This window comes from Salvelinus fontinalis, chromosome 21 (assembly GCF_029448725.1).
Source record: "Salvelinus fontinalis isolate EN_2023a chromosome 21, ASM2944872v1, whole genome shotgun sequence".
In the NCBI taxonomy this organism is placed as follows: Eukaryota; Metazoa; Chordata; class Actinopteri; order Salmoniformes; family Salmonidae; genus Salvelinus; species Salvelinus fontinalis.
Genome location: NC_074685.1, coordinates 4,900,385 through 4,922,884, shown reverse-complemented (window position 1 = coordinate 4,922,884; position 22,500 = coordinate 4,900,385). Strand labels below are relative to the sequence as shown.

The 22,500-nt window shown below is 44.3% G+C and overlaps 1 protein-coding gene across 1 annotated transcript in view; it reads right to left on the bottom strand.

Annotated features, from left to right (window-relative positions):
- Positions 1-4,876: 4,876 nt before the first annotated feature.
- The window catches only part of LOC129818066 (A-kinase anchor protein 2-like), a 53,858-nt gene continuing 36,234 nt past the window's right edge, over positions 4,877-22,500 (bottom strand). Inside the window, exons 2-4 of the mRNA XM_055873611.1 lie at positions 19,841-22,500; positions 14,745-14,947; positions 4,877-9,111 (exon numbers count right to left, since the gene is read on the bottom strand). The exon at positions 19,841-22,500 is cut by the window's right edge and continues 89 nt beyond it. Coding sequence (XP_055729586.1) covers positions 8,995-9,111; positions 14,745-14,947; positions 19,841-22,500 — 2,980 coding nt within the window. The 3' untranslated portion in view covers positions 4,877-8,994. The remainder of the gene's footprint in view (positions 9,112-14,744; positions 14,948-19,840) is intronic.

Here is a 22,500-nt window from a genome sequence, read left to right as displayed (position 1 = left end):
AGCAACAGAGTGTTGTAATGCAGGGTCACTATAGCAACAGAGTGTTGTAATACAGGGTCACTATAGCAACAGAGTGTTGTGATGCAGGGTCATTATAGCAACAGAGTGTTGTGATGCAGGGTTACTATAGCAACAGAGTGTTGTGATGCAGGGTTACTATAGCAACAGAGTGTTGTGATGCAGGGTTACTATAGCAACAGAGTGTTGTGATGCGGCCCCGGTGGAATCTCTCCAGACCAGTTTTCTAGGAGAGGAACCCTGTGACGTCATCATCAGAGAGGGAGATTATAGACACATACTCTCTCTCTGCTCTCTCTCTCTGCTCTCTATGCTCTCTATGCTCTCTCAACTTCTCTCTCTCTGCTCTCTCTCTGCTTCTATCTCTCTCTCTCTGCTCTGCTCTCTCTGCTCTCTCTCTCTCTGCTCTGCTCTCTCTGCTCTCTCTGCTCTCTATCTCTCTCTCTCTGCTCTCTATCTCTCTCTCTCTCTCTCTGCGCTCTCTCTGCTCTCTCTCTAGTCTCTCTCTCTCTGCTCTCTCTCTGCTCTCTCTCTGCTTCTATCTCTCTCTCTCTGCTCTGCTCTCTCTGCTCTCTCTCTCTCTGCTCTGCTCTCTCTGCTCTCTCTGCTCTCTATCTCTCTCTCTCTCTCTGCTCTCTCTCTCTCTCTCTAAGGCTCTCTACTCTCTCTCAACTTCTCTCTCTCTGCTCTCTCTCTAGTCTCTCTCTCTGCTCTCTCTCTGCTCTCTCTCTGCTCTCTCTCTGCTCTCTCGCTGCTCTCTCTCTGCTCTCTCTATCTGCTCTCTCTCTGCTCTCTCTCTGCTCTCTCTCTCCTCTCTCTCTCTGCTCTCTCTCTCCTCTCTCTCTCTGCTCTCTCTGCTCTCTCTGCTCTCTATCTGCTCTCTCTCTGCTCTCTCTGCTCTCTCTCTGCTCTCTATCTGCTCTCTCTCTGCTCTCTCTCTGCTCTCTCTCTGCTCTCTCTCGCTGCTCTCTCTCTGCTCTCTATCTGCTCTCTCTCTGCTCTCTCTGCTCTCTATCTGCTCTCTATCTGCTCTCTATCTGCTCTCTATCTGCTCTCTATCTGCTCTCTATCTGCTCTCTATCTGCTCTCTATCTGCTCTCTATCTGCTCTCTCTCTGCTCTCTCTCTCTGCTCTCTCTCTCTGCTCTCTCTCTCTGCTCTCTCTATCTGCTCTCTATCTGCTCTCTATCTGCTCTCTATCTGCTCTCTCTCTGCTCTCTCTCTCTGCTCTCTCTCTCTGCTCTCTCTCTGCTCTCTCTCTGCTCTCTCTCTGCTCTCTATCTTCTCTCTATCTGCTCTCTCTCTTCTCTCTCTCTGCTCTCTCTGCTCTCCATCTGCTCTCTCTCTGCTCTCTATCTGTTCTCTCTCTGCTCTCTCTATTTCTCTCTCCCAATCTCTCGCTTTTTATATCTTAACAGTAATGCAGTTTGGACAATCACCACTTGATGGCAGTGTTAAACCAGAAGTGATGAAAACAACATCACTGCAGAGAGAGAGAGAGTCTAATATACTGATATACAGATATACAGAGAGAGAGAGAGAGTCTAATATACTGATATACAGTGCATTCAGAAAGTATTCAGACCCCTTGACTTTTTCCACATTTTGTAACGTTACAGCCTAGTTCTAAAATGTATGTTTTTTCCCCTCATCAATCTACACACAATAACCAATAATTACAAATCAAAAACAGTTTATTTTATGTGTGCAAATTTATATATAAAAAAAAATATATATATCACATTTATATAAGTATTCAGACCCTTTACTCAGTAATTTGTTGAAGCTAGGACCCAGAACTCTGGTCTAAAGTAGTGTCCTTTATAGTGAACATCTTTCAACTAGGACCCAGAGCTCTGCTCTAAAGTAGTGTGACCTGTACTATTCTGTTGTGTTTATAGACCTATACTATTCTGTTGGAACTGGCATCCTCAGAGGTACTGGCAGCCTCAGAGGTACTGGAGCCTCAAAGGTACTGGAGCCTCAGAGGTACTGGAGCCTCAGAGGTACTGGCATCCTCAGAGGTACTGGCATCCTCAGAGGTACTGGCATCCTCAGAGGTACTGGCAGCCTCAGAGGTACTGGAGCATCAGAGGTACTGGAGCCTCAGAGGTACTGGAGCCTCAGAGGTACTGGCATCCTCAGAGGTAATTGGAGCATCAGAGGTACTGGAGCATCAGAGGTACTGGCATCCTCAGAGGTACTGGCATCCTCAGAGGTACTGGCATCCTCAGAGGTACTGGCATCCTCAGAGGTACTGGCATCCTCAGAGGTACTGGCATCCTCAGAGGTACTGGTATCCTCAGAGGTACTGGTATCCTCAGAGGTACTGGAGCCTCAGAGGTACTGGCATCCTCAGAGGTACTGGCATCCTCAGAGGTACTGGAGCCTCAGAGGTACTGGCATCCTCAGAGGTACTGGAGCCTCAGAGGTACTGGCATCCTCAGAGGTACTGGCATCCTCAGCGGTACTGGAGCATCAGAGGTACTGGTATCCTCAGAGGTACTGGCATCCTCAGAGGTACTGGATCCTCAGAGGTACTGGCATCCTCAGAGGTACTGGATCCTCAGAGGTACTGGCATCCTCAGAGGTACTGGCATCCTCAGAGGTACTGGCAGCCTCAGAGGTACTGGCAGCATCAGAGGTACTGGAGCATCAGAGGTACTGGAGCATCAGAGGTACTGGAGCCTCAGAGGTACTGGCATCCTCAGAGGTACTGGCATCCTCAGAGGTACTGGCATCCTCAGAGGTACTGGAGCCTCAGAGGTACTGGAGCCTCAGAGGTACTGGAGCCTCAGAGGTACTGGAGCCTCAGAGGTACTGGAGCCTCAGAGGTACTGGCATCCTCAGAGGTACTGGCATCCTCAGAGGTACTGGCATCCTCAGAGGTACTGGCATCCTCAGAGGTACTGGCATCCTCAGAGGTACTGGCATCCTCAGAGGTACTGGCATCCTCAGAGGTACTGGCATCCTCAGAGGTACTGGCATCCTCAGAGGTACTGGAGCCTCAGAGGTACTGGCAGCCTCAGTGTCTGACACCTAAGGATACAATAAAATGATATTAGTCATGTGTAAATTAGGCAACAGGATATGATAACGATTCAACCATCCCCAGTATCCTCATTCTAAACAACTGACTAACCTGAGCTTGGGGATTTATAATTTCCTTTTCAAATCTGGCCTCAAATGTTAAATGATGTTTCTTTAGAGTTTACATGGGTCTTCTTAACCTCTGCAAAGCCTTTGGAAAGGAAGTCAAGTTACAAAAATAATAGTTGAGACTTAATAGAATGACAAGATTGGCTCACAACATAGAGGATGGGCTGTGGGACTGTTATCATTGACTAATAGAGGGGCTGTTATCATTGACTAATAGAGGGGCTGTTATCATTGACTAATAGAGGGACTGTTATCATTGACTAATAGAGGCGCCAGTGGGACACCAATGACTGTTATCATTGACTAATAGAGGGACTGTTATCATTGACTAATAGAGGGGCTGTTATCATTGACTAATAGAGGGGCTGTTATCATTGACTAATAGAGGGGCTGTTATCACTGACTAATAGAGGGACTGTTATCATTGACTAATAGAGGGACTGTGGGACACCAATGACTGTTATCATTGACTAATAGAGGGACTGTTATCATTGACTAATAGAGGGACTGTTATCATTGACTAATAGAGGGACTGTGGGACACCAATGACTGTTATCATTGACTAATAGAGGGGCTGTTATCATTGACTAATAGAGGGGCTGTTATCATTGACTAATAGAAGGACTGTTATCATTGACTAATAGAGGGGCTGTTATCATTGACTAATAGAGGCGGCAGTGGGACACCAATGACTGTTATCATTGACTAATAGAGGGGCTGTGGGACACCAATGACTGTTATCATTGACTAATAGAGGGGCTGACGGACACCAATGACTGTTATCATTGACTACTAGAGGGGCAACAAACATCTATTACCATTTCCTTTAAGACAACTTTCAAGGTAAAACAGGAAGTAGAAGCATAACATTAGCACATTACGCAAGTTCCTGGATGAAACTAAAGTTAATCTGGCTTTATGGACTGAAAGAGAATCAGTGTCACGTTCCTGACCTTATTTCCTTTGTTTATTCTTTATTTAGTATGGTCAGGACGTGAGCTGGGTGGGCATTCTATGTTATGTGTTTCTATGTTTAGGTTCATTGTTAATTAGCCTGATATGGTTCTCAATCAGGGGCAGGTGTTTTACGTTTCCTCTGATTGGGAACCATATTAAGGTAGGCTGTTCTCACTGTTTGTTTGTGGGTGATTGTTCCTGTTCGTTGCGTTCTTCGTTGTCTGTATGTTCACATGTTCAGGTCTGTAGCGTCGTTAGTTTCATTTTCTGTTTCTTGTTTTTGTTCGTGTTGTGTTTCCAATAAATATGGAAACATACCACGCTGCGCTTTGGTCCTCCTCTGTTCCACCTAACAACAATCAGTATGAGTGGTTTGGCTGAAGCAAGGCAAGCCTACTCTAAATACCAGGAGAAGCAGAAAATACTAGGCCTTAAAACATACCGGTTACTTTTTATTTGACAAGACTCTTATCTTCCATTGTGTCAGAAATAGGGATTTGGTAAAAAATCTGTCAATATCTGTATATGTGTATATATTTTTTCAAGACCTGTGAATTGGCACCGTCCTTCCTAATGTTAAAGTTTCCACAATCCTAATTCCTGTTGTGTTGTTTCACTCTAATACGTGTAAAAATGAGAAAAATCTAAATAACTACGAACCGCAACCCCCCCCCCCAAACAAAAAAAAAATAAATTGTCTCATTTCTTTCACATATTTCTTATTTTAAAAAAACTGCCGCAACTTAAACACATTGATTTTAATGAGGGGATTTAATTAAATGTGTCAGCACACATGCACGCTTAGGACTTGAAACAACAGCTGAAAACAAACTGGCTTTTCTAGCTAGCTTGTAAACCAATTAAAGTTACACTTAAGTCCATCATATGAGAACCCCTGACAACATCCCCCTGAAAGATAAACTCTCCTTTGTCATTCCAAGTAGCGACCTCTGTGTGGGTCCATCTACTAGGAGGTGGTTAACTAGTCTGTATATATAAAGTTCTGTATTCCATCTACTGGGAGGTGGTTAACTAGTCTGTATATATAAAGTTATGTTATCCATCTACTAGGAGGTGGTTAACTAGTCTGTATATATAAAGTTCTGTGTTCCATGTACTAGGAGGTGGTTAACTAGTCTGTATATATAAAGTTCTGTATTCCATCTACTGGGAGGTGGTTAACTAGTCTGTATATATAAAGTTATGTTATCCATCTACTGGGAGGTGGTTAACTAGTCTGTTTATATAAAGTTCTGTATTCCATCTACTGGGAGGTGGTTAACTAGTCTGTATATATAAAGTTATGTTATCCATCTACTGGGAGGTGGTTAACTAGTCTGTATATATAAAGTTCTGTGTGGGTCCATCTATTGGGAGGTGGTTAACTAGTCTGTATATATAAAGTTCTGTGTTCCATCTACTAGGAGCTGGTTAACTAGTCTGTATATATAAAGTTCTGTGTGGGTCCATCTACTAGGAGGTGGTTAACTAGTCTGTATATATAAAGTTCTGTATTCCATCTACTAGGAGGTGGTTAACTAGTCTGTATATATAAAGTTCTGTATTCCATCTACTAGGAGGTGGTTAACTAGTCTGTATATATAAAGTTCTGTGTGGGTCCATCTACTAGGAGGTGGTTAACTAGTCTGTATATATAAAGTTCTGTGTGGGTCCATCTATTGGGAGGTGGTTAACTAGTCTGTATATATAAAGTTCTGTGTTCCATCTACTGGGAGGTGGTTAACTAGTCTGTATATATACAGTTCTGTGTGGGTCCATCTACTGGCAGGTGGTTAACTAGTCTGTATATATAAAGTTCTGTGTGGGTCCATCTACTAGGAGGTGGTTAACATTATTTCTTAAGAACTACCCCATCTCTGTACCCCACACATACAATTATCTGTAAGGACCCTTAATCGAGCAGTGAATTTCAGGCACAGATTGAATCACAAAGACCAATGAGGTGTTTCAATGCCTCACAAAGAAGGGCCCCGATTGGTAGATATGTAAAAAATGAAGTTATTAATTATGCTTCGGATGGTGTATCAATACACCCAGTCACTAAAAAGATACATGCGTCCTTTCTAACTCAGTTGCTGGAGAGGAAGGAAACCGCTCCGAGATTTCAACATGAGGCCAATGGTGACTCTAAAACAGTTACAGAGTTTAATGGCTGTGATTGGAGAAAACTGAAGATGGGTCAACAATACTAACCCAAATGACAGAGTGAAAAGAAGTCTGTATATGAAAAGAATGAAAATATTTCAAAACATGCATCCTGTTTGCAACAAGGCACTTAAGTAAAACTGACAAAAATGTGGCAAAGCAATTAACCTCTGTCCTGAATATAAAGCGTTATGTTTGGGGCAAATCCAACACAACACATCACTGAGTACCACTCTTAATATGTTCAAGCATGGTGGCGGCTGCATCATGTTATGGGTATGCTTGTCATCGGCAAGGACTAAGGAGTTTTTTGTTTTTTTTTAATAAAAAAATGAAAATAGCTACAGGCAAAATACTTGAGGAAAACCTGATTCATTCTGCTTTCCAGCAGGCACGGGGAGACACTGGGAGAACAATGAGCAACAATCAACTTGACAGAGCTTGAAGAATTTAAAAGATAATAATGGGCATAGAGACTTACCCAGAAAGAGTCACATCTGTAATCACCGCCAAATGTACTTCCACAAAGTATTGACTCAGGTGTGTGAATAATTATGTAAATTAAATATTTCTGTATTTTATTTTCATTTTTTTACTGAAAATGTTTTTAAATATAAAAAAACAGAAATATCTTATTTACATAAGTATTCAGACCCTTTGCTATGAGTCTCGAAATTGAGCTCAGGTACATCCTGTTTCCACTGATCATCCTTGAGATTTTTCTACAACTTGATCGAAGTCCACCTGTGCTAAATTCAATTGATTGGACATGATTTGGAAAGGCACACACCTGTCTACATAAGGTCCCACAGTTGACAGGGCATCTCAGAGCAAAAACCAAGCCATGTGGTGGAAGGAATTGTCCATAGTGCTCCTAGACAGGATTGTTTCGAGGCACAGATCAGGAGAAGGGTACAAAAACATTTCTGCAGCATAGAAGGTCCCCAAGAACACAGTGGCCTCTATCATTCTTACATGGAAGAAGTTTGGAACCACCAAGACTCTTCCTAGATCTGGCCGCACGGCCAAACTGAGCATGTGGGGAGAAGGGCCTTGGTCAGGGAGGTGACCAAGAACCCGATGGTCAACAAAAGTACTGAGTAAAGGGTCTGAATACTTATATACATGTGATAGTTCATTTTTTTATTTTTTTTTTATACATTTGCTGAAATCTAAAAAAAATATATTTTTTTGCTTTGTCATTATTGGGTGTAGATAGTGTGGAGATTGATGAAAAACATTTTTTTTATCGATTTTAGAAAAAGGCAATAACATGTGGGAGTTGTCCAGGGGTCTAAATACAGCCAAATGCACTCTACACTTTTAGACGAGCTCATATGAATGGTTCAAGGCTACAGTACATCATCGACATCATCGACATCATCGGCATCATCGACATCATCGTCAGGAAAGAGGAAATGACTTCCATTGTTATTGCTTTAGAAATATCAACTCATTTAAATCACTGAAGAAGAAGAGTGATAGCAATATCTATTTATATACGCCACTGTCTTAGCTTTTAGATAAATACTGGTATTATATGAGGTTAAATATCGTCATGCAGTCGCCATAAAGGGATCAAGTCCCAGTAACATTGTTTTCTGTTGGATGAAACTGTAACCTGGAGAAAGGCCAAACCTGGGGCTTCAACAGAAAATGGCCCCCTATTCCCTATCTAGTTCACTACTCTTTTTAAATCTAGTGCACTACATAGGGAATAGGGGGCCATAGGGAATGCAGTTTATTTTCTCTCCAGTGATTCAATTCAGTCTGACATCCTCCCTGACACTAGGATCACTTGGCAGGCGTAATATCTCTGTGTCAAATCAATCCTCCGATAATATCCACTTCAATACCACAAGAGTCTCATCGTTGTTGTCATCATTTGCATAGTTCACACAGTCCTTTACACTAACTTTAATCTGGAAAAATCTAAACATTCCAAAATGGAACCTTGGACATGACCTGCCCGGGAACCCACTGTTGTCGTCGTCGCGGTTACTTGTCCGTCGCTTGGCAACCAGTCGTATCCCACGGGTCTTTCTGTTTCAGTGTTGGCAGGAACTGGCTGATGCTCCAGGTTGGTCCATCCAGTAGATCATGTGACGGGTCATGTGATCAGAATACTTTAGAAAAAATAAATACTTGGAAGTTGTGTCTCTGCTCTTCCTCCTCCTCCTCTTCCTCCTCCTCCTTCCATCCCTGGTAGTCGACTACTCCTCTTCCTCCTCTTCCTCCTCCTCCTTCCATCCCTGGTAGTCGACTACTCCTCTTCCTCCTCTTCCTCCTCCTCCTTCCATCCCTGGTAGTCGACTACTCCTCTTCCTCCTCTTCCTCCTCCTCCTTCCATCCCTGGTAGTCGACTACTCCTCTTCCTCCTCTTCCTCCTCCTCCTTCCATCCCTGGTAGTCGACTACTCCTCTTCCTCCTCTTCCTCCTCCTCCTTCCATCCCTGGTAGTCGACTACTCCTCTTCCTCCTCCTCCTTCCATCCCTGGTAGTCGACTACTCCTCTTCCTCCTCCTCCTCCTCCTCCTTCCATCCCTGGTAGTCGACTACTCCTCTTCCTCCTCCTCCTCCTCCTCCTTCCATCCCTGGTAGTCGACTACTCCTCTTCCTCCTCCTCCTTCCATCCCTGGTAGTCGACTACTCCTCTTCCTCCTCTTCCTCCTCCTCCTTCCATCCCTGGTAGTCGACTACTCCTCTTCCTCCTCTTCCTCCTCCTCCTCTCCGTCCTCGTTAGTGTAAAGCCCCGCCTCCCACCTCAGCGCCATGTTGCTTTTCCTGCGGGTGACACGGGTGGCCTCCAACACCTGGTAACCCAGACAACAAACAACAAGTCAGTCAACAGCGAGTAGAAACAGGGCTTTGGGGGCACTAGGCAGTACCTGGGGATCATTCATTTCCCTTCAATAAATAAAGTTGAACTGAGTCTCTGGTATTACAAGATATTTTAATAAAACATCTTATCTATGTTACCCAACTAATTCTGATTCATCCGCCACAGTAATGACCGCCATAAAAGCCTAAAAACTGTAGCAGGGCAATTCCATGCCTGAAAATATTTTGGGTACCTCAGATTCAGTGGCGGTTGGTGCCGTTTATGATGAGGGAGGATTATTTTATTTTCATGAACATGGCCTTATTTCTATTACAGCATATTGGATGACTGTCATTCATATTCACCCAGTTCAATGTAACAGTGATAGGTTTAGGTTACTGTCATTCATATTCACCCAGTTCAATGTAACAGTGATAGGTTTAGGTTACTGTCATTCATATTCACCCAGTTCAATGTAACAGTGATAGGTTTAGGTTACTGTCATTCATATTCACCCAGCTCAATGTAACACTGATAGGTTTAGGTTACTGTCATTCATATTCACCCAGTTCAATGTAACAGTGATAGGTTTAGGTTACTGTCATTCATATTCACCCAGTTCAATGTAACAGTGATAGGTTTAGGTTACTGTCATTCATATTCACCCAGTTCAATGTAACAGTGATAGGTTTAGGTTACTGTCATTCATATTCACCCAGTTCAATGTAACAGTGACAGGTTTAGGTTACTGTCATTCATATTCACCCAGTTCAATGTAACAGTGATAGGTTTAGGCTACTACATGATACTCTAACGTTCCCTATACCCATCATCAGGTTACTACAACCTGGCCTATGAATGAAAGTTTACAACGTATGTGCACACAGGTCGAGAGAAGTTTGAGTAATCAAGGTGACAGACATTGACACGTTTAATACCACCTTACACACTCTTGCCTGCATCTAGCTGATCTAGGGTGTATTCAATAGTCCAAAAGTTGATAACAAAGAGTTTCAAATGGACAAATTCGTGTATGTTTATCCCAGTTTAGTTCCGTTAGCTTCTGTTAAAGAAAGGTTTTTAAACAGAATCGGCACAATGAATACACCCCTGATCACACGTAACCACAGTTCACTTTCATAGCAGCCTCGTACAAACAACTCGTTGCATGTAGATGCGAGAAGGAATTATATCTACACACTCTCCTCCTCTCACCATTTCCCTTCGCTTGTGGACTTCAATGCACAACACATCAGCTGTCTGTGACCAGGCAAAAAAACCTTTCCAAACCATATCATGACTAGCATGTAGCTAACTGCTACACACAGCCTTCATCGTTGTCACGTCATAGTCAACATAGCTACTAGAACTAATGCATTAGTAAAACCGCTACGATCATGCCGTACAGTGTAGAGTCAGCAAGCAGTTTAGCAGTTACACTGGCGGGCCCCGGTGGCAATAACAACCCACGACATTCCCGCCGGTGAAGAAGCCAGATGTGGAGATCCTGGGTTGGCGTGGTTACACGTGGTCTGCGGTTGTGAGGCCGGTTGGACGTACAGCCAAATTCTCTAAAACGCCATTGGACGCCTTTCTGTGTCCGAGATCTCTGGTACCAGCTGTCCTCCGTGGCCGTTCTGTGTCTGAGATCTGTTGGTGTATCGGGTTGACTGACGGACTGACTGACTACAAGTTTTTCCAACCTGTATTTCCTTTGTTTTATTGTCATTCACACTGTTGGTTCATGTATTCAGTTGTTGGGGAAGACTACTGTGAGTTCTGGTAACCTTTACTGATGTGTGGAACAGTGGCCTGTATTCATGGTGCCAAAATCATTTATCTTTCATCTCTGTGTTTTCATAATTTTCCTTCAATTCTCAAGCTGAACCTCACCGGAGAAATAATCTGAGCAAGGGAAACGGTGCCTCTCTGTCTCAGTACGTGTAGCCAATAATCTGAGCGAGGGAGACAGTGCCTCTCTGTCTCAGTACGTGTAGCCAATAATCTGAGCGAGGGAAACGAGTGCCTCTCTGTCTCAGTACGTGTAGCCAATAATCTGAGTGAGGGAGACAGTGCCTCTCTGTCTCAGTACGTGTAGCCAATAATCTGAGTGAGGGAGACAGTACCTCTCTGTCTCAGTACGTGTAGCCAATAATCTGAGCGAGGGAAATGGTGCCTCTCTGTCTCAGTACGTGTAGCCAATAATCTGAGCGAGGGAAATAGTACCTCTCTGTCTCAGTACGTGTAGCCAATAATCTGAGCGAGGGAAATAGTGCCTCTCTGTCTCAGTACGTGTAGCCAATAATCTGAGCGAGGGAAAAGGTGCCTCTCTGTCTCAGTACGTGTAGCCGATAATCTGAGCGAGGGAAACAGTACCTCTCTGTCTCAGTACGTGTAGCCAATAATCTGAGCGAGGGAAACAGTACCTCTCTGTCTCAGTACGTGTAGCCAATAATCTGAGCGAGGGAAATGGTGCCTCTCTGTCTCAGTACGTGTAGCCAATAATCTGAGCGAAGGAAACAGTGCCTCTCTGTCTCAGTACGTGTAGCCAATAATCTGAGCGAGGGAAAAGGTGCCTCTCTGTCTCAGTACGTGTAGCCAATAATCTGAGCGAGGGAAAAGGTGCCTCTCTGTCTCAGTACGTGTAGCCAATAATCTGAGCGAGGGAAATGGTGCCTCTCTGTCTCAGTACGTGTAGCCAATAATCTGAGCGAGGGAAATGGTGCCTCTCTGTCTCAGTACGTGTAGCCAATAATCTGAGCGAGGGAAATGGTGCCTCTCTGTCTCAGTACGTGTAGCCAATAATCTGAGCGAGGGAAATGGTGCCTCTCTGTCTCAGTACGTGTAGCCAATAATCTGAGCGAAGGAAACAGTGCCTCTCTGTCTCAGTACATGTAGCCAATAATCTGAGCGAAGGAAACAGTGCCTCTCTGTCTCAGTACGTGTAGCCAATAATCTGAGCGAAGGAAACAGTGCCTCTCTGTCTCAGTACATGCCGCAGTTTGTGCTGTTTTGCCAACTCCTGTAGTCATTGTCAGGACAAACTCTCCCAAAATATCTGGGACCTGGCTAGATAAAGGCTGCTAGAGTAGGCTTACTGTAGGTTTAGCCTGGATACCAAACCTATTTGTGCTAACATTCCTTGTCACCAAACATTTGGCATATGGCAAGCAGTGTTTTTTTTTTTTTTTTTACCGTTATTTTACCAGGTAAATTGACGGAGAACACGTTCTCATTTGCAGCAACGACCTGGGGAATAGTTACAGGGGAGACGAAGGGGATGAATGAGCCAATTGTAAACTGGGGATTATTAGGTGACCATGATGGTTTGAGGGCCAGATTGGGAATTTAGCCAGGACACCGGGGTTAACACCCCTACTCTTACGATAAGTGCCATGGGATCTTTAATGACCTCAGAGAGTCAGGACACCCGTTTAACGTCCCATCCGAAAGACGGCACCCTACACAGGGCAGTGTCCCCAATCACTGCCCTGGGGCATTGGGATATTTTTTTTTTTTTTAGACCAGAGGAAAGAGTGCCTCCTACTGGCCCTCCAACACCACTTCCAGCAGCATCTGGTCTCCCATCCAGGGACTGACCAGGACCAACCCTGCTTAGCTTCAGAAGCAAGCCAGCAGTGGTATGCAGGGTGGTGTAATGATAGTACAACCGGGTGTGGTACCCAGGCGATGTAGGTCACTAAACCCAGGGAATGACAGCTCAGTAACAGCAGCACAAGAGAACGTGGAAAATACTACTACTACTACTACTACTACTGATACGACTACTACTACTGAATGACAGCTCAGTAACAGCAGCAGGAGAGAACGTGGATAGTACTACTACTACTACTACTACTACTAGTACTACTACTGATACGACTACTGATACTACTACTACTACTACTATTACTACTACTGATACTACTACTGATACTACTACTGATACTACTACTACTACTGATACTACTACTGCTACTACTACTACTACTACTACTGATACTACTACTACTGATACTACTACTACTACTACTACTACTACTACTACTACTACTGATACTACTACTACTACTACTACTACTACTACTACTACTACTACTGATGCAGGAGAGAACATGGATAGTACAACTACTACTACTACTACTACTACTACTACTACTACTACTACTACTACTACTACTACTACTACTACTGATACGACTACTACTGAATGATACGACTACTACTACTGAATGACAGCTCAGTAACAGCAGCACAAGAGAACGTGGAAAATACTACTACTACTACTACTACTACTGATACGACTACTACTACTGAATGACAGCTCAGTAACAGCAGCAGGAGAGAATGTGGATAGTACTACTACTACTACTACTACTACTAGTACTACTACTGATACGACTACTGATACTACTACTACTACTACTACTACTACTACTACTATTACTACTACTGATACGACTACTGATACTACTACTACTACTACTATTACTACTACTACTACTACTACTACTACTACTATTACGACTACTGATACGACTACTGATACTACTACTACTACTACTATTACTACTACTGATACTACTACTGATACTACTACTACTACTATTACTACTACTACTACTACTACTGATGCAGGAGAGAACATGGATAGTACAACTACTACTACTACTACTACTGATACGACTACTACTACTACTACTACTACTACTACTACTACTACTACTACTACTACTACTACTGATACTACTACTACTACTACTGATACGACTACTACTGAATGACAGCTAATTAACAGCAGCAGGAGAGAACGTGGATAGTACTACTACTACTACTACTACTACTACTGATACTACTACTACTACTACTACTACTACTACTACTGATACTACTACTACTACTACTACTGATACTACTACTACTAGTACTACTACTACTGATACTACTACTACTACTACTACTACTACTACTAGTACTACTACTACTACTACTACTACTGATACTACTACTACTACTAGTACTACTACTACTGATATTACTACTACTACTACTAGTACTACTACTACTACTACTACTGAACCTACTACTACTACTACTACTACTACTACTACTACTACTACTACTGATACTACTACTACTGATACTACTACTACTACTACTACTACTACTACTACTACTACTACTACTACTACTACTACTACTACTACTACTACTACTACTGATACTACTACTACTACTACTGATACTACTACTACTACTACTACTACTACTAGTACTACTACTACTACTACTACTGATACTACTGATACTACTACTACTACTACTACTACTACTACTACTAGTACTAGTACTACTACTACTACTACTGATACTACTACTACTACTACTGATACTAGTACTACTACTACTACTACTACTAGTACTACTACTACTACTACTACTACTGATACTACTACTACTACTACTACTGATACTACTACTACTACTACTACTGATACTACTACTACTACTACTACTACTACTACTACTACTACTACTACTACTAGTAGTACTACTACTACTACTACTACTGATACTACTACTACTACTTCTATTACTACTACTACTACTACTAGTACTACTCACGCTGTTGTCCTCTCCTTTCTCCCGGCGCTTCACTTTGTGAGTCTCGTAGTCGTCCATCAGGGTCTGCATGAAGTTTTTGGGGCGCCCGCTGCCCCCCGAGTCGTCATTGCCCAGGTCCAAGAGGGGCGAAGGATTCTCCGACGAGGAGGGGGATGCAGGAGGATTCTCAGATGAGGAGGGGGATGCAGAATGATTTATCTTACCTGCAGGTTATACACACAGAATAAATGTCATATAAGGACATGACAATATAAATTATGTTGTCAATACATACAATATATCTACTGTATATGTCAACACATACAGTACAATAAAATATCATATATTCATGTCTATCCTCTACATTGACTCTGTATCTAATGAATATTGAATGGGAAGATGGCATCGTGTCTATTGAACGCAGTAATGCAGTGCTGGCTCATTAACACAAGGGGGAAGTCATTCACCACGAAAACCACCACAGCATTGTATTGCTGGAAGGGAGAGCAGTGGGATGCTACTTCTAGACATGTTTAGAGAACTCAGAGAACTCAGCATGTTGTTTAGAGACCTCAGAGAACTCAGAGAACTCAGCATGTTGCTTAGAGAACTCAGCATGTTGCTCAGAGAACTCAGCATGTTGCTTAGAGAACTCAGCATGTTGCTTAGAGAACTCAGCATGTTGTTTAGAGAACTCAGCATGTTGTTTAGAGAACTCAGCATGTTGCTTAGAGAACTCAGCATGTTGCTTAGAGAACTCAGCATGTTGTTTAGAGAACTCAGCATGTTGCTTAGAGAACTCAGCATGTTAATTAGAGAACTCAGCATGTTGCTTAGAGAACTCAGCATGTTGTTTAGAGAACTCAGCATGCTGCTTAGAGAACTCAGCATGCTGCTTAGAGAACTCAGAGAACTCAGCATGTTGCTCAGAGAACTCAGAGAACTCAGCATGTTGTTTAGAGAACTCAGAGAACTCAGCATGTTGTTTAGAGAACTCAGCATGTTGTTTAGAGAACTCAGCATGTTGTTTAGAGAACTCAGAGAACTCAGCATGTTGTTTAGAGAACTCAGAGAACTCAGCATGTTGTTTAGAGAACTCAGCATGTTGTTTAGAGAACTCAGCATGTTGCTTAGAGAACTCAGCATGTTGTTCAGAGAACTCAGCATGTTGTTTAGAGAACTCAGAGAACTCAGCATGTTGTTTAGAGAACTCAGCATGTTGCTTAGAGAACTCAGCATGTTGCTTAGAGAACTCAGAGAACTCAGCATGTTGTTTAGAGAACTCAGAGAACTCAGCATGTTGTTTAGAGAACTCAGCATGTTGCTTAGAGAACTCAGCATGTTGTTTAGAGAACTCAGAGAACTCAGCATGTTGCTTAGAGAACTCAGAGAACTCAGCATGTTGTTTAGAGAACTCAGCATGTTGTTTAGAGAACTCAGAGAACTCAGCATGTTGCTTAGAGAACTCAGCATGTTGTTTAGAGAACTCAGAGAACTCAGCATGTTGTTTAGAGAACTCAGAGAACTCAGCATGTTGTTTAGAGAACTCAGCATGTTGCTTAGAGAACTCAGCATGTTGCTTAGAGAACTCAGCATGTTGTTTAGAGAACTCAGCATGTTGCTTAGAGAACTCAGAGAACTCAGCATGTTGCTCAGAGAACTCAGCATGTTGTTTAGAGAACTCAGCATGTTGCTTAGAGAACTCAGCATGTTGTTTAGAGAACTCAGCATGTTGTTTAGAGAACTCAGAGAACTCAGCATGTTGTTTAGAGAACTCAGCATGTTGTTTAGAGAACTCAGAGAACTCAGCATGTTGTTTAGAGAACTCAGCATGTTGTTTAGAGAACTCAGAGAACTCAGCATGTTGCTTAGAGAACTCAGCATGTTGTTTAGAGAACTCAGAGAACTCAGCATGTTGTTTAGAGAACTCAGCATGTTGTTTAGAGAACTCAGAGAACTCAGCATGTTGCTCAGAGAACTCAGCATGTTGCTCAGAGAACTCAGCATGTTGTTTAGAGAACTCAGAGAACTCAGCATGTTGCTCAGAGAACTCAGCATGTTGTTTAGAGAACTCAGCATGTTGTTTAGAGAACTCAGCATGTTGTTTAGAGAACTCAGCATGTTGTTTAGAGAACTCAGAGAACTCAGCATGTTGTTTAGAGAACTCAGAACTCAGCATGTTGTTTAGAGAACTCAGAGAACTCAGCATGTTGTTTAGAGAACTCAGAGAACTCAGCATGTTGTTTAGAGAACTCAGAGAACTCAGCATGTTGCTTAGAGAACTCAGCATGTTGCTTAGAGAACTCAGCATGTTGTTTAGAGAACTCAGCATGTTGTTTAGAGAACTCATAGAACTCAGCATGTTGTTTAGAGAACTCAGCATGTTGTTTAGAGAACTCAGCATGTTGTTTAGAGAACTCAGCATGTTGTATAGAGAACTCAGCATGTTGTTTAGAGAACTCAGCATGTTGCTTAGAGAACTCAGAGAACTCAGCATGTTGTTTAGAGAACTCAGAGAACTCAGCATGTTGCTCAGAGAACTCAGCATGTTGCTTAGAGAACTCAGAGAACTCAGCATGTTGTTTAGAGAACTCAGCATGTTGTTTAGAGAACTCAGCATGTTGTTTAGAGAACTCAGCATGTTGTTTAGAGAACTCAGCATGTTGTATAGAGAACTCAGCATGTTGTTTAGCGAACTCAGCATGTTGCTTAGAGAACTCAGCATGTTGCTTAGAGAACTCAGAGAACTCAGCATGTTGCTTAGAGAACTCAGCATGTTAATTAGAGAACTCAGCATGTTGTTTAGAGAACTCAGAGAACTCAGCATGTTGTTTAGAGAACTCAGCATGTTGTTTAGAGAACTCAGAGAACTCAGCATGTTGTTTAGAGAACTCAGAGAACTCAGCATGTTGTTTAGAGAACTCAGAGAACTCAGCATGTTGCTTAGAGAACTCAGCATGTTGCTTAGAGAACTCAGCATGTTGTTTAGAGAACTCAGCATGTTGTTTAGAGAACTCATAGAACTCAGCATGTTGTTTAGAGAACTCAGCATGTTGTTTAGAGAACTCAGCATGTTGTTTAGAGAACTCAGCATGTTGTTTAGAGAACTCAGCATGTTGCTTAGAGAACTCAGCATGTTGCTTAGAGAACTCAGCATGTTAATTAGAGAACTCAGAGAACTCAGCATGTTGTTTAGAGAACTCAGAGAACTCAGCATGTTGCTCAGAGAACTCAGCATGTTGCTTAGAGAACTCAGAGAACTCAGCATGTTGTTTAGAGAACTCAGCATGTTGTTTAGAGAACTCAGCATGTTGTTTAGAGAACTCAGAGAACTCAGCATGTTGTTTAGAGAACTCAGCATGTTGTATAGAGAACTCAGCATGTTGTTTAGCGAACTCAGCATGTTGCTTAGAGAACTCAGCATGTTGCTTAGAGAACTCAGAGAACTCAGCATGTTGTTTAGAGAACTCAGAGAACTCAGCATGTTGCTCAGAGAACTCAGCATGTTGCTTAGAGAACTCAGAGAACTCAGCATGTTGTTTAGAGAACTCAGCATGTTGTTTAGAGAACTCAGCATGTTGTTTAGAGAACTCAGCATGTTGTTTAGAGAACTCAGCATGTTGTTTAGAGAACTCAACATGTTGCTCAGAGAACTCAGCATGTTGCTTAGAGAACTCAGCATGTTGCTTAGAGAACTCAGCATGTTGCTTAGAGAACTCAACATGTTGCTTAGAGAACTCAGCATGTTGTTTAGAGAACTCAGCATGTTGCTTAGAGAACTCAGCATGTTGCTTAGAGAACTCAACATGTTGTTTAGAGAACTCAGCATGTTGTTTAGAGAACTCAGCATGTTGTTTAGAGAACTCAACATGTTGCTCAGAGAACTCAGCATGTTGCTTAGAGAACTCAGCATGTTGTTTAGAGAACTCAGCATGTTGCTTAGAGAACTCAGCATGTTGCTTAGAGAACTCAACATGTTGCTCAGAGAACTCAGCATGTTGCTCAGAGAACTCAGCATGTTGCTTAGAGAACTCAGCATGTTGCTTAGAGAACTCAACATGTTGCTTAGAGAACTCAGCATGTTGCTTAGAGAACTCAGCATGTTGCTTAGAGAACTCAGCATGTTGTTCAGAGAACTCAGCATGTTGCTCAGAGAACTCAGCATGTTGCTCAGAGAACTCAGCATGTTGCTCAGAGAACTCAGCATGTTGCTCAGAGAACTCAGCATGTTGCTCAGAGAACTCAGCATGTTGCTCAGAGAACTCAGCATGTTGCTTAGAGAACTCAGCATGTTGCTCAGAGAACTCAGCATGTTGCTCAGAGAACTCAGCATGTTGTTTAGAGAACTCAGCATGTTGTTTAGAGAACTCAGCATGTTGCTCAGAGAACTCAGCATGTTGTTTAGAGAACTCAGCATGTTGAACCTAGAGAAGTCCAACCCTTCTAATAAAAACAGGACTCTGTTTAAACAGCCAATCAGGAGCCTAAGAATGTCAGAGGCTTTGTTCGGGAGACTGTAATTTCAAACCATTCTCAAGTCGGATTTTACAACACAACTCATGTTTCCCATCAGCCATCAGAATGCTTTCAAAATGGAGTCGTGCCTGGCCGTGCAGTAATGAGTGAACAGGGGGTACAGGAAGTGATGTAGTCATATATAATATGTAATGGCAAAACAGAACACGAGTGACTGTAACTGTGTAGTGGATGGCCAAACGCTTGCCAGGTACGAACACAAAGACACACCCACATTAACCCACCCCTTCAAGACAACTCTCGCTTGGCTTCAGTCATGGCCCTTGGATTTCTTATTGACCAAGCCGAAAAAATCTGCCCACTCCCCCCCCCTATAATACCATCCCTAGGGAAACATGAATACAGCCTTCTGGATGGAAGTAGTCTGAAGACTTATACAAGAGGACAACTCACATACAGTACCAATCAAATATCAATCAATCAATCGATTAATCACTGATAAACAAGGACAATATATATATTTTTTTTTACGGGTTGTTTCCAAAAACGTCACCCTCTTGTCTATATAGTACAATACTGATGAAAAGAATAGGCAGTGAATAAGGTTTCAGACGCAGAAACAGATCTCACAGTTGTCTCACCTGGTGCCGTCATGCTGGTGAGGGTGAGTGGCAGGCTCCCAGAGAGGCTGAGTTTGGCGGGCAGACTGTTGGTCTTGTGCTTGTCCCCGGGGTTGATAGACATCGTCTTGGGTCTGCCAGTCTGGTTGGTTCTGGGATCCGGTCCTGACCCCACCGCTCCCAGTCTTTGCTTCTTCAGCTCTTTCTCTCTCTCCTGCGCCGCTCGGATCTCTTCCTCGATCATGGACAGAGTCCTCTGCTTCCGGGAGCGCAGCTTGAACGGCCCGGTGTTCTGCTCCGTCTCCTGGGTTCTGGTCGCTGCGGCTGTGCTGCGTAGCTCGGCCGCCTCGGAGTACTTAGAGAAGTAACTGAACTGGTCCTTTTCACTCGGGGTCCGGGACAGCTCTGGAGCCTGATAAGGCTCTAGGGGACGGGGAGGGATGAGGACAGGAGTGCGGACTGGGACCGGGTCTGGGTTTAGGGCCAGTGAGCGACTGAGTGCGGACTGGATGAGGATCTTAGGCCCCCCGGAGGAAGATCTCTGTGGAAGGGGGGCGTAGGTAGGTCTCTCCATCTGGACATAGGTAGGTCTCTCTACCTGGACATAGGTAGGTCTCTCTACCTGGACATAGGTAGGTCTCTCTACCTGGGTTGGGAGGGGCTGGAGCTGGGGTGAAGGAGACTGATATTGGGTTGGACTTGACTGGAACTTTGCTGGAGGTGACAGCGGCTGAGGTGATGGAGTTGACTGGTACTGAGGTGGGGCTGACTGGAGGGACTGTAAGGGTGTTGGTGACTGCTGCATTGGACTTGGAGGTGAGTGGAGCTGGGGAGGTGGAGGAGAGTGGAGGTCTAGAGGTGTGAGTGACTGATACTCTGTTGGTAGTGATGAAAGGTTCCCAGAAGATAGAACGTCTACGTGCCTCTCTTGGAGGGGGAAGGGGGAGACCCCTTGCCACTCCTCACCCTGCTGAGACTGGTTCTGGTTAATCAGGGCGTGCTGGATGATACACTGCACCAGCATACCTGCATGGTACTCCAGCTCTTGCTCCCACAGACCCTGACTTCCCTCGTTCTGCTCCCCAGGACACATGGTAGTGCCTCCCTCCATCTTTCCGTTGACGGGTGTAGTGGTCTGTGGGGTGGAGGGGAAGGAGTACTCCCCCAGAGACGTCTCCCCCAGGTAGGAGGCCGACATGGTCTCGTTTGACGCCCCACTGTCGGATACGTTATTCATGCTGAAGTCTTTTGAAAGGGTATCCAGCATAGAGTTATCCAGGGAACGCAGGGACTGCTCGTCCAGCCCGGAGTCACATTCATTGGGGTTGCAGGAGGACAGAGAGGCGCTGGGGCTGTGGAGGGAGGAGGAATGATGCTGGAGGGACAGAGAGTCCTTCTCATCTTTTATGATGGTCATGATGGACCTGGCGCAGGTAAAGTCTTCGTCTCTGTATCTGTTCTCCATCCAGGCCTCCTTGGAGCCACTATTACTGGGCTCTCCCTGTCCCAGGCCCAGGACCCTCCCCACGGTAGAGGTGGGGGACTGGGACCCTTCTGGGCTGCAGTAGATCCTCTCTGTCCGGACCGTTGTAGTGGTTGCGTCGCCGTCCTCTAGTGGTGAGTCCTGGTAATTGCTGTAGCCCACAGTGACGTAATCGGAGGATCTCTCCACGTGGATCACGGTGTCTGATGATCTGGAGAAGGGCTTGGCCGAGTTGGGAGCTGTGACCTGTGACCTCTCGGCTGCCTGCTGCCTTGCATGTTCTATCTGCAGGAACTGCTTCCTGGCGGTAGAGAAGTCCATCTGCTCCACCAGGATGTCCTCCGTGTCGCGGCCAGGCTCAGGGTCAGCTTTAGGGTCAAAGGCCATGGAGTACTGGGCGTACGTCTGGGACATCCCACCAGTGAACTCTGACCTCCTCTGCTGCTTCCTCTCCTCGTACTTCCTGTGTGACTCTAGTTTGTCTGGCTCCAGCTCCTCCTCCAGACTCTTCTCCTGAGGAGGGTTCCACCACTTTGTCCCCATGTCTGGGTTCTTCTTTACCGCCTGGCCCCTGATCAGCTCCAACCTCTCCCTCTCCAGCTCTGCCACCTCCTCCGAGGGACGCACCTTCTTCACGCGCACTTCCTTCTCACACGGGTCGAACAGCTTGGACGGCTTCTTCTCCTCCTGGAAGGCCCGCAGCTCGAAACGGGCCTCCTTCTTGATGGTGGTCATAGTGGGGGATGTTGTCTCTCCTCCCTTATTCCTGTAGTTCTCCTGCTCTCCTGCCATTGGTCCAGAGTGGCCGTTGGGCCTGGTGTTATTGCTGTTGTTGACATCCTGGTGTTTAATGAAGATAGTCTGCTTTCTCCCCTCTACTATGACCTCATGGTATGTTGTGTCTGTGTTGGAGATGTTGACAGATGGTCCAGTCCCGTCGATGTTGACCTCCCTGGCGTGTTTCTCAGTAGTCGCGGTTCCGTTAGAGGGCGATGGCGTGGTATCGACCCCGGGGTCACAGCAGTTAGCTTCCAACACCTCGTCTAGGTAGGCTATCTCGTGAGCTACCTCAATGTCCAGGGGCTGGAGCTGGTGGTTGTTGCCCTGGCCGTTGAGCCCTTGGCTGGGGTAGCAGCTCTCAGGGTGGGTCTCCACCTCCATGGTGCTGGCGGTGGTACTGCTGTCTCCTGAGATCACA